Source organism: Ctenopharyngodon idella, chromosome 17 (assembly GCF_019924925.1).
Source record: "Ctenopharyngodon idella isolate HZGC_01 chromosome 17, HZGC01, whole genome shotgun sequence".
NCBI lineage: Eukaryota > Metazoa > Chordata > Actinopteri > Cypriniformes > Xenocyprididae > Ctenopharyngodon > Ctenopharyngodon idella.
This window is the reverse complement of record NC_067236.1, coordinates 34,326,179-34,339,011: the sequence shown is the minus strand read 5'-3', so window position 1 is coordinate 34,339,011 and position 12,833 is coordinate 34,326,179. Positions and strand designations below refer to the sequence as shown.

General features: G+C 41.6%; 1 protein-coding gene across 1 annotated transcript in view; it reads left to right on the top strand.

Annotated features, from left to right (window-relative positions):
• trappc12 (trafficking protein particle complex subunit 12) overlaps positions 1-10,185 on the top strand; it is a 28,085-nt gene extending 17,900 nt beyond the window's left edge. The window contains exons 5-12 of the mRNA XM_051868522.1: positions 814-952; positions 2,086-2,198; positions 2,306-2,378; positions 6,201-6,274; positions 6,778-6,876; positions 8,073-8,176; positions 9,064-9,151; positions 9,548-10,185. Of these exons, the coding sequence (XP_051724482.1) occupies positions 814-952; positions 2,086-2,198; positions 2,306-2,378; positions 6,201-6,274; positions 6,778-6,876; positions 8,073-8,176; positions 9,064-9,151; positions 9,548-9,790 (933 nt within the window). The 3' untranslated portion in view covers positions 9,791-10,185. The remainder of the gene's footprint in view (positions 1-813; positions 953-2,085; positions 2,199-2,305; positions 2,379-6,200; positions 6,275-6,777; positions 6,877-8,072; positions 8,177-9,063; positions 9,152-9,547) is intronic.
• The last annotated feature ends 2,648 nt before the right edge of the window (positions 10,186-12,833 follow it).

The following is a 12,833-nucleotide window of genomic DNA, read 5'->3' as shown; positions in this document are numbered from 1 at the left end:
CCCCTACTGCTAATTGGCTCACTCTCTCTTCTCCCCCATCATGAGTAGACACACCCCCTACTGCTGATTGGCTCACTCTCTCTTCTCCCCCATCATGAGTGGACACGCCCCCTACTGCTGATTGGCTCACTCTCTCTCCTCCCCCATCATGAGTAGACACACCCCCTACTGCTGATTGGGTCACTCTCTGTTCTCCCCCATCATGAGTAGACACGCCCCCTACTGCTGATTGGCTCACTCTCTCTCCTCCCCCATCGTGGGTGGACACGCCCCCTAGTGCTGATTGATTACAAGTTTGTTGTGTTGCTCGGTCCGATCCACTTTCAACAGCATTTTTCAGAAATCGCTTACTGCACCTTTAAGTGTTCCCTGTATGGTTTACTGCATTAGTTCAGAAAAATTGACACGTACTCTACCTGATATATAATTGGATATTGAATCGTATTGAATCTCAAGCTTGTGAATCGAAATCAAACTATGAAATTTGTGTCGATGCCCAGCCCTAGAGTTGTGTTCAGTTTTCCCACACTGGTACGCTGTACATGTGAAGCAGCGCAGAGCTGTCGGTGTTTTAGCTGCCGTCCCGAGACTCCCGACTCCCACTCAGTCCACAGTAACCCACTGACGGGCCCGCAGCTCATATCAAAGCACCCGCTCGCTTTGATGTGCCGGCCTCACGCGGCTCCGCGCGTATGCTGCAGAGAAGAGCTCGTCTGTAATACATGAAGATCAGAAAGCCCTGCACAACTAAGTTACAGAAGAACAAAATGTTGAATTGTTTTGTTGAAGCAGACACCTCTTTTGTCTCTACAGCTGTGGTTTGTGCGTCTTGCTCTTCTGGTGAAGCTCAACCTTTTCCAGAATGCTGAACTGGAGTTTGAGCCCTTTGGGAATCTTGACCATCCAAACCTCTACTATGAATATTATCCGACGATTTATCCTGGAAGACGAGGTAAAAGTTGTTCAACTACATTTCATGTGCAAAGCAAAATTAAGTTATTCTGAAAAAGCTTCCCATACACTACTATTCACAAGTTTGGGGTCAGTAAGATTTAAAAAAAAAAGAAATTAATACTTTTATTCTTCAAGGACTCATTAAATTGATCTAAAATGACAGCAATGAGATTTATAATGTTACAAAAGATTTCAAATAAATGCTGTTTTTCTGAACTTTGTATTCATCAAAGAATCCTGAAACATTAAGGCCTGGTTTCACAGACAGGGTTTAGATTAAGCCAGGATTAGGCCTTCGTTCAATTAGGACATTTAAGTAGCTTTTATAAACATGTCTTAGAAACAAAAAACATTACTGTTGTGCACCTTGAGATATTTTAAGATATACTTTCAGTTAAAACAGCTCAAACATGCATTCTAGTCTGGGACTAAACTTAAACCTTGTCTGTGAAACCAGGGGAAAATGGATCACAGTTTCCACAGAAATATGAAGCAGCACAACTGTTTTCAACACTGATAATAAGAAATGTTTCTTGAGCATCAAATCATCATATTAGAATGATTTCTGAAGGATCATGTGACACTGAATTACAGTTTATAATATATTCAAATAGAACTGTTGCTGCTGAATTTTAGTAACTGATGACTATCTGTAATCACTGATTGTGTAGACTGTGCCTAAAGTGTTATTAGATTGCGACCGAAAACATTTGAATGGTACTGTAAATATCTTTCAAATGATGCCACGAACCTGGCAAAATTTGGCAAATCCAGCAATTAGTTCATTCTCAAATGCAATCATAATATCAGCCCATTACCCAACAGAGCTTTATTTCCAGTCATACCAATACATATAAAAACCTTTTGCAGTCAGTCAGGTGAAATTTGAAGATAGAGCCCTTGACTCAGGTCTGCGTTACAGGATCCATCCTGATATCAAAGAGTGGTGTGATCAAAGCTACAGCCCCTCGTCTCACCATCATGGAGTCTGTTTCTTCAGTGTATTTTTTGACAGAAAAAGAAGCAAGAATAGAAAATTTGTGCTTGTTAGATTTTGCTTAAGAGAAAGAGTATGCATTAGTATTAATATCCCTAAATGTGTGTCATTTCTCTCTGTCTTGGATGGCCTAGGCTCGATGGTGCCGTTCTCCATGCGTGTTTTGCACGCCGAGCTCCCTCAGTATTTGCAGAAGCCTCAGGAAACTCTGGACCGCCTATATAGAATAAAGAGCGTCTGTCAGAAGGTGAGCTGAACTTTACACCTCACCGGCTGCACCTGCTCCACAGAGCTCTGAAATTTAATTAGCGTAGCTGTAATTGGTGTTGTAAAACTGTTCTCGTCCGTTCACAGATCCTGAATAACCTGCAGGAGGGTTTAGCTGAGGACGGGAGTATGATGAACCTCACACAGGACAACAGACTTGGTACAGACCACTGAAATCTCTCCTCTAGACCTAGTGCAGGTCAAATACAAAAAGAATGAAAAATCAGTCATTGTTCACTCATTTTCGTTTCCAACACCATGCAAAATGGTTATTTATAAGATTCCATATCTGTTATGATGCCTGTGTTAAATTACATCATAGACTTTTAGCAGATATACAGTTGTAGACTTTACAGTCTTTCTTTTTGATGACTTATCTTGCAATCATGGATATCAAAATATTTGTACATAAAAAGCTTTCGAAATTATACAATCCCTTCAGTATGCTCAGAAAAATGTTAACACAAGAAAAAAAACTGTGCTCATTATGTCTGAATGAAACCACCCATGTGGTAAAAATATACTATATATACTTTCAGATATATTTTTAAATATATTTCAGTGTATTACTAATATTGTTGGTAAAATATATTTATAAAAATATATAAATATATTTATGGAGCTATGCACCTATTGCATTGGCGACCGCAAAGCTTGGCTGCTAAGTACACCATCGGCCTGTAACTTGATATGTCTCAGGTCGAACAAGACTGGCATCCAGGTTGGAGGATCCACTGCTGATGTCGGTCCATGCGGCTGGCATCCCTAGCCCAGTGGGCTCAAGTCTGGTGGTCTCAGCGCTCCCCAGCCCAGCGGTCTCTAGTCTCCGTTTTCCCCGGCCCAGTGGTCCCAGAACTCCCAAGCCCGGTAGTCTCTGCATTCCCCGGCTCAGTGGTTTCTAGCCCGGTGGTCCCAGAACTCACAAGCCCAGTAGTCTCCGCATTCCCTGGCCTAGTGGTCTTTAGCCCGGTGGTCTCAGCGCTCCCCAGCCCAGTGGTCTCTAGTCTCTCTGTTCCCCGGCCCAGTGGTCCCAAAACTCACAAGCCCGGTAGTCTCCGCATTCCCTGGCTCAGTGGTCTCTAGCCCAGTGGTCCCAGAACTCACAAGCCCAGAAGTCTCCGCATTCCCTGGCTCAGTGGTCTCTAGCCCAGTGGTCCTAGAACTCACAAGCCCGGTAGTCTCCGCATTCCCTGGCTCAGTGGTCTCTAGCCCAGTGGTCCCAGAACTCACAAGCCCGGTAGTCTCCGCATTCCCTGGCTCAGTGGTCTCTAGCCCAGTGGTCCCAGAACTCACAAGCCCGGTAGTCTCCGCATTCCCTGGCTCAGTGGTCTCTAGCCCAGTGGTCCTAGAACTCACAAGCCCGGTAGTCTCCGCATTCCCTGGCTCAGTGGTCTCTAGCCCAGTGGTCCCAGAACTCACAAGCCCGGTAGTCTCCGCATTCCCTGGCTCAGTGGTCCCTAGCCCGGTGGTCCAAGAACTCACTAGCCTGGTGGTCTCAGTGTTCCCCGGCCTAGTGGTCTTTATCCCGGTGGTCTCAGGGCTCCCCAGCCCAGTGGTCTCTAGCTTGGTGGTCCCAGCACTCACTAGTCTGGTGGTCTCAGTGTTCCCCGGCCCAGTGGTCTCTAGTCCAGTGGTCCTAGCGCTAACAAAGCCCGGTGGTCTCAATGTTCCTCAGCCCAGTGATCTCTAGTCTGGTGGTCCCAGCACTCCCAAGCCTGGTGGTCTTAGCGTTCCCCAGCCCAGTGATCTCTAGTCTGGTGGTCCCAGCACTCCCAACCCCAGTGGTCTCAATGCTCCCAAGCCTGGTGGTCTCAGTTTTCCCCAGCCAAGTGGTCTCTAATGCGGTGGTCCCAGTGGTCCCAAGCCTGGTGGTCTCCGCGTTCCCCGGCCCAGTGGCCTCTAGCCTGGTGGTCCTAACGATCCCAAGACCGGTAGTCTCAGCGCTCTTCAGGCCACTGGTCCAAGCGATCCCAATCCCGATGGTGTCAGCACTCCCCATTCCAGTTGTCTCTAGCCTGGTGGTCCCAGCATTCCCAAGTCCGGTGGTCTCAGTGCTCCCCATACCAGTGGTCTCTAGCCCAGTGGTCTCAGCGCTCCTCATCCCAGTGGTCTCTAGCCCAGTGGTCTCAGCGCTCCCCATCCCAGTGGTCTCTAGCCTGGTGGTCCCAGCGATCCAAATCCCGATGGTGTCAGCACTCCCCATCCCAGTTGTCTCTAGCCTGATGGTCCCAGCATTCCCAAGCCCTGTGGTCTCAGTGCTCCCCATTCCTTTGGTCTCTAGCCCGGTGGTCTCAGCGCTCCCAAGCCCACTGGTCTCAGCACTTCCCAGCCCACTGGACTCTGCGCTTCCCAGTTTACTGGTTTCAGCACTCCCCAACAAGGTGGTCTGAGCGCTCTCCTGCCTGGTGGTCCCAATACTCTCTACTCCGCTGGTCCTGGAGGTCTTTCCCCTCAGCACTTCCAGTAATGGCTACCACCATTTTATGTGTCTGGGCTGCACATACTTCCCCTGAGGTGGTGGTATCCACCACAGAGGCCTACTCTGAACCCTCTGTGCTCTTTGTCACGGCCACGGAGGACACCCCTGAACTTTGTGTGCTTCCTGTCCCTGCTTCTGCCATGGTCCCCTGACCCCCCGTGGCCTTCTGCTCTGCCATGGAGCCATATTCCTAATCCTAGCCCTATAGTAAATACAAGTTGTTAATTAATATCACTGGTAATACTTTACAATAAAGTCCCATTAGTTAACATTAGTTCATGCATTAACTAACATTAACAAACAATAAGCAATACATTTGTTACAGTATTATTAATGTTAGTTAACCATTCATTGTTAGTTCAAGTCCATTAAATGCTATTTACAGAAACTTTTATTTAAAAAAAAAAAATTAAAAACAAATTTTGCATTTACCCAAAATGTATTTTAAGACTGGAAATTATTTTCATGCCCCTTTAAATACATTTTGCAATATATTTTGACATTTATTTTCAGTGTGAAAAAATACAAACACATTATGTTCACAACATATAGAATTTATTTAAAATGTATAGAAAGTTTAAAATGTTTAAAAAAAAAACATCACCGTTTACCATCGCCTATACAATTCGAGTCTAAAGATTCCTCCAGCCAGAGAGAGATCAAGAGCGAGCCGTAGATGGCAGCGATCTATCAGAACAGATAGCTGACGCATTCTATAAGTCTTGCATGCTCGATTGACTTGCTCACATGTTGTTTTGGTGAAGACAGAGATAAATACATGCTTCAGCATAGCTATGAGGAGAGTCTGTGATTTCAGCAGCCCCCCACCGGCCCACCGCCTGTGCGCCTGATGTGGTTTCAGCGGGACGGACTCCCTCCGTCATGGGCACATGTCTCTGAGGGAGCTGCCAAGTGCTGACAGACTGCTGCCGCCCCCTTTACTCTCACCCTGAGTTTTGTGTGGCTGTTCATTGCTCCCGTTTGCCTCTGGCAGCGTGAAGATGTTTTGGTGAGGATGAGAGGTTAATCTGAGGAGGATGGGTTCAGTTTGATGGCAAACATCCTATAATGTGTGTTGAAAGAGCAAATTTTGTCTGAGCTGTGGGTGGCTCACGTTCAAAGCAATATAATTTTCAATATAATCAATATTATTTTCTGTTCTCCATTTAGTGTACTGATAAAATGGCAAAAGCCCCAAAAAACATAAAAAATTTATTTTATTTAGATTTTTACTCTGAATTTCTAAGTCAAGTCAAAACAGACACTGAATTTGTTCATGCACACACAGATCTGAGATCAGATCGGCTCGCTGATGGGGGTCTACAGTGAGCCAGAGAGGGAAAATAAATGTGATTGTCACTGTGTCTTTTCCTCCTGCACTATAATTCCCACCAGCAGACAAATAATTGATGGTTTGTAGACGGGAAAAGGAGGCAAAGACTGCAATTTTCAATTCCATTCCATTTGCTCAGTCGGTCTCTCTCTCTCTGCTCCGTGTTTCAGCCTCGATCCAGCTGTGGAGGTCACGTCTGAGCAGGGTGATGTACTCCATGGCCAACTGTCTGCTAATGATGAAGGTACGTGGGCGAACACAGACGCCTACCACAAGCACTCAGTCCTGAATCATATCTGTACGCATACAAACATACTCTATCTAGGGTTATAAATCACAGGCTTTCCTTCAAGCGGCTGACGACTAGATAGTGTTGAAGTGGGATAAAATTGGTTTTCTGATTATTGGTTCTATTGGTCAACGTGTCTATGCACACATACTATACCTATATAGTATATGCTTAGATTTACATTGCCACTATGCCTGTTTTTTGCAAGTTATCATGTTAAACGAGTGCCATCTGCTGGCTAAAGACTGTAGTGGTTATCAGACGTACAACAAAGAAACTCACAATCACAAACATCGTTGTAGTGAATAAATGTCACACTTGGATTACCTGAGAGTTTTAGCAATGCCAACACAAGGGTTTTGTGAGGTGAAAAACTGTTTAAGAGGCTTCTGTTTCTCTATATCTCTATATATATATATCATTTTATTGAAATGATTTTCCCTTCCTGTCACATTCAGGACTATGTGCTGGCAGTGGAGACGTATCACTCCATCATCGAGTATGAGCCGGAGCAAAGCGTGCAGCTGCTGAGCGGAATTGGGCGCATTTTTCTACAGGTGAGATCAGGGACACCTGAACGCCACTGCAACACTCACCTGACGTCAGGAAGAGCCACTAGATCACATGACATACAGCAAGACAGAGTTAGGGGCATTTTCCGAAGGAAATAGCAGCGTTTTAGAATAGCGGTAAAGTTTTAGTATGTGTCTTGTTTTGGGGTCAGTAAGATTTTTTGAAAAAAATTAATACTTTTATGCATTAAATTGATGAAAAGTCACAGTAAAGACATTTATAATGTAACAAAAGATTCTATTTTTTAATAAATGCTGTTCTCTTGAACTTTCTATTCATCAAAGAATCCTGAAAAATAAAATATATGACGGTTTCCACAGAAATCTGAAGCAGCATAACTGTTTTCAACATTGATAATAATCATAAATGTTTCTTGAGCAGCAAATCATCATATTAGAATGATTTCTGAAGGATCATGTGACACTGAAGACTGGAGTAATGATGCTGAAAATTCAGCTTTGATCACAGGAATAAATTACACTTTACTATATATTCACATAGAAAACAGCTGATTTACACTGGAATAATATTTCACAATATTACTGTATTTTTTAATGAAATAAATGCAGCCTTGGTGAGCAGCAGAAAGATCTTTCAAAAACATTAAAAAATCTACTGATCCCAAACTTTTGAATTGTAGTAGTGTATGAAAATCAACACACACCATCTCTGCAGTGTAAATGGATGCAGAGAAAGAAAAAGACCAATCACAATTCAGTATGCAAATAAATGCAAGAAAGAAGATGAGTTCAGTATTGGTTACATTTTTAATGTGGAACAAACATTATGAGTCAAACATGAGTAAAGTTTCGTAGAAATATATATAAGGTTTGCAAAAAAACAAAACAATAGTAATAATAATAAAAAATAATAATAATAACCTTGTTAAGCACTGTTACATTCAGTATTCAATACAGAAAGATTTGTTCAATGTAAACTGCTGTTGGTTTCACCCAGACCAGGTTAAGCAGAGTAAAATATGATATTTTGTTTAGTTAGAATATGTAATATTTACCTGTAAGAGAAAAGCAAGTGATTATTGCAGAAAACAGCGTGTTATCAAGTCTAGTGGATGAGTGAACGTGTTTTCTTTGAAGAGAATCAAAGAGTCTGTTTTGCTCTTCATGTTTTATCTTCACACAGAGAAGGTAATTAATGTTCTGTTTGTTCATATTTTTAGATTGGAGACATCAAAACTGCTGAGAAGTATTTTCAGGATGTGGAAAAAGCCTGTCAATCAAAGGGAAAAACACCGACTGAAGACACCTCCGTTCTGATGAACAGGTAAAAACTGACTTCTGCTCAACAACTGCAGCACGCTTATTGAAATCTGTTCATGTTCACACTACTGCTCAAATGTGTGATAATTAGTATTAAATATAATTCATCATAATTATTTTTTTAATGTTTTTGAGAGAAGTCTCTTCTGCTCACCAAGGCTGTTTATTTGATCAAAAATACAGTAATATTGTGAAATATTATTCCAATGTAAATCAGCTGTTTTCTATGTGAATATATAGTAAAGTGTAATTTATTCCTGTGATCAAAGCTGAATTTTCAGCATCATTACTCCAGTCTTCAGTGTCACATGATCCTTCAGAAATCATTCTGATATGATGATTTGATGATCAAGAAACATTTATGATTATTATCAATGTTGAAAACAGTTGTGCTGCTTCAGATTTTTGTGGAAACTGTGATGCTTGTTTTTTCAGGATTCTTTGATGAATAGAAAGTTCAAAGGTTCAGCATTTATCTGAAATAGAATCTTTAGTAACATTATAAATGTCTTTACTGTGACTTTTCATCAATTTAATGTGTTCTTGCTGAATAAAAGTATTAATTTCTTCTTCTTTTTTTAATCTTACTTGCACAAAACGTTTGAATGGAAGTGTATCATGGTTTCCACAAAAATATGAATCATGTGACACTGAAGACTGGAGTAATGATGCTGAGCTTTGATCACAGGAATAAATTACACTTTAAAACATATTACAATAAAAAAAGCCACAGTTATTTTAAATGGTAAAAATATCACTGTTTTACTGTATTTTTGATCAAATAAATGCAATCTTGGTGAGCAGAAGAGACTTTATCAAAAACATCATAATAACTCCAGACTTTTGAGCGGTCTGTGCTTCTGTTTTACCTGACTGTGATGTTGTCAACAGGGCTTTTGTTCATCTGAGTCAGAATAACTATGCAGACGCACACGTGTGTTTCTCCAGTGTTTTGAAGATTGATCCCAAGAACCCCGTGGTAAGTGCTCCTTCTCTTTCTCCAACAGTTATGACCAAGTGATGATTAAAGTCGGCATGAAAGGGAAGTTGCGCTGGTCTTTTCTTCCCTATTGTGCCGTATATCGGAGTGAAACGCTTCTGGAACAAGAACAAATGTAGGGCGGGGCTTGATTTTGTCTGTGGGGAATTGATTGGATGGTTGTGGTTTGCTATTGGTGGATCTCATGTGAGTGACAGGTCGCCCCGCCCTCATCATCAGATAAGAGAAGAGACACACTGTAATACTGCAGTATTCCATAATAAAAAAGAATTTTCCATTTTGATTCATGGGGACTTTAACACCACTAGAAAAACAGCAGCTGATGAATATTGGACGCATGTGACAGTACTAACAATTTCAGCTATTTTTCCTCAGGCGAACAACAATGCAGCCGTGTGTCTCCTGTATTTGGGAAGGCTGAAGGAGTCCCTGGGCCAGCTGGAGAGCCTGGTGCACAAGGACCCGGCGCTGTACCTGCACGAGAGCGTTCTGTTCAACCTCACCACCATGTACGAGCTGGAGTCGTCCCGCAGCACGCAAAAGAAACAGGCTCTGCTGGAGGCCGCGGCCTGTCGAGAAGGAGACAGCTTCAACATCCAGTGCCTCAAGCTAGTATGAGACGCCACACCACGACAGTCCAGCACGCAGGACGACACCTCACAACTGCGCCTCAGAGAGTAGGATTGAATGAACAAGTTGTGGCCGTAAATATTGTTCCGCATTTGAAGCTTTTACAAGTCTTACAGTGTACAGACAGGACCAAAGTTAACGTGACATGTCCATATTTGCTCCGCACAGGACAGAAAAAGGGTTGCACACTTTTCCCCGTGTTTCAGGAATCAAGAGAAATGCTTTTAAACACATTAAATGATTGTTTTCCAAGAGTGTAAACTAATCACAACTGTACTGTGTATTTCTGAAAATGAGAAAATAAAATCTTGTTAATAACTGTATGAAAGCCTGTTGTGATGTTGACATGTGCTTCATAAATAAAGTGTGTATTATGAGTCCCAGCACCGTCATTCTACAGTTTGGAGATTTTGGCTTTACATAATGTGTTGTTACAGACTGGTGGAAAGATTATTTATTGAATTATTTTTTTCTCATTCACTGAACCAGAAAACTTCAGCAGCTTTACATACATATCTATATTCTGAAGGCTTTTACTGAGGGGATTGTTCATATGTCATTCGCCTGTTTTTATACATTTTATTCATAATAACATGATGTAAATCGTTTTCTTTTTTTAGCTGGCTATTGACAGTGTTTTCTTATTTATGGAGTGATAAAAAGAGATATTCAAAATCCCCAATAAGACTAATTCAAAAACTGTAATATGTCACCAAAATGAAACAAAAGATTATAAATCTGGCTTTATCCAATGTTCAGATTTATGTTCTGGAAATGTATGCAAATGAGTGTATATTTAAACATTGCATTTCAGACACAAACCATTTTGAAATTCTTCATGTAATCAATCGAAGTATGGTGATATACAGTATCTCACAGAAGTGAGTACACCCCTCACATTTTTGTAAATATTTTATTATATCTTTTCATGTGACAACACTGAAGAAATGACACTTTGCTACCAGAGGGGTAAAGTACTTGAGTACTCCACTACATTTGTGATGAGTCATGCAATTACACATTACATTTTTCATGGCAGTTAATTTTTTCTGCAGCAGTTGTTTCTGATATAAAGAAGCGATATCGACATCTAAGGGCACTGAAGGTACTATATCTTGTGCATTTTGCCTTTACTCACCCAAACTTGTCAACAAGGATGCTTTACGAAATGTGAGTGCATTAGCAGGTAGTTGCTGATCACAGATGTTTGATTTATTAGATGAGGAAATGACTGCAGCTGGTGATGAGGCTCTAACTAGTACATACAGTAGACTTTGACTATTTCATTTTACTTAACATTGTTTTATTGATCCGCTATATTGACATTAATATTGTTATTAATGATATTGATATTGATATTGTTAATCTTGAGTACCTATAGAGTAGTAGTGCAAAAAGTCTAGAAATTTTGGCCAACTGAAAAGTATGAACATGAAAAGTATGAGCATGTACAGCACTCAATACTTAGTTGGGGCTCCTTTTGCCTATTTACTGAAGCAGTGCGGCGTGGCATGGAGTCGATCAGTCTGTGGCACTGCTCAGGTGTTATAAGAGCCCAGGTTGCTCTGATAGTGGCCTTCAGCTCTTATGCATTGTTGGGTCTGGCATATCGCATCTTCCTCTTCACACTACCCCATAGATTTTCTATGGGGTTAAGGTCAGGCGAGTTTGCTGGCCAATTAAGAACAGGGATACCATGGTCCTTAAACCAGGTACAGGTAGCTTTGGCACTGTGTACAGGTGCCAAGTCCTGTTGGAAAATGAAATCTGCATCTCCATAAAGTTGGTCAGCAGCAGGAAGCATGAAGTGCTCTAAAACTTCCTGGTATACGGCTGCGTTGACCTTGGACCTCAGAAAACACAGTGGACCAACACCAGCAGACGACATGGCACCCCAAACCATCACTGACTGTGGAAACTTTACACTGGACCTCAAGCAATGTGGATTGTGTGCCTCTCCTCTCTTCCTCCAGACTCTGGGACCCTGATTTCCAAAGGAAATGCAAAATTTACTTTCATCAGAGAACAAAACTTTGGACCACTCAGCAGCAGTCCAGTCCTTTTTGTCTTTAGCCCAGGCGAGACGCTTCTGACGCTGTCTGTTGTTCAAGAGTGGCTTGACACAAGGAATGCGACAGCTGAAACCCATGTCTTGCATACGTCTGTGCGTAGTGGTTCTTGAAGCACTGACTCCAGCTGCAGTCCACTCTTTGTGAATCTCCCCCACATTTTTGAATGGGTTTTGTTTCACAATCCTCTCCAGGGTGCGGTTATCCCTATTGCTTGTACACTTTTTTCTACCACATCTTTTCCTTCGCTTCGCCTCTCTATTTATGTGCTTGGACACAGAGCTCTGTGAACAGCCAGCCTCTTTTGCAATGACCTTTTGTGTCTTGCCCTCCTTGTGCAAGGTGTCAACGGTCGTCTTTTGGACAACTGTCAAGTCAGCAGTCTTCCCCATGATTGTGTAGCCTACAGAACTAGACTGAGAGACCATTTAAAGGCCTTTGCAGGTGTTTTGAGTTAATTAGCTGATTAGAGTGTGGCACCAGGTGTCTTCAATATTGAACCTTTTCACAATATTCTAATTTTCTGAGATACTGAATTTGGGATTTTCCTTAGTTGTCAGTTATAATCATCAAAATTAAAAGAAATAAACATTTGAAATATATCAGTCTGTGTGTAATGAATGAATATAATATACAAGTTTCACTTTTTGAATGGAATTAGTGAAATAAATCAACTTTTTGATGATATTCTAATTATATGACCAGCACCTGTAATGATAATAATAATGAACATTGTCTTTTTTGCCTTGTCTCACTCTGGGCATGACAGTTTATTTGAAGCACTTGATTGTTTACCACCACTAACTATTTAAGTACTTAAACACTCCACATATAAATCTGATACCTACATTGTAAAAAAAAATGCTGTAAAATTTGCAGTAACTTACTGGCAATTTTGGTCTCCAGCAGGCCTGTAAATTAACAAGAGTGCTGTAAAAACACAGCTCAACTGTAAAAACTGC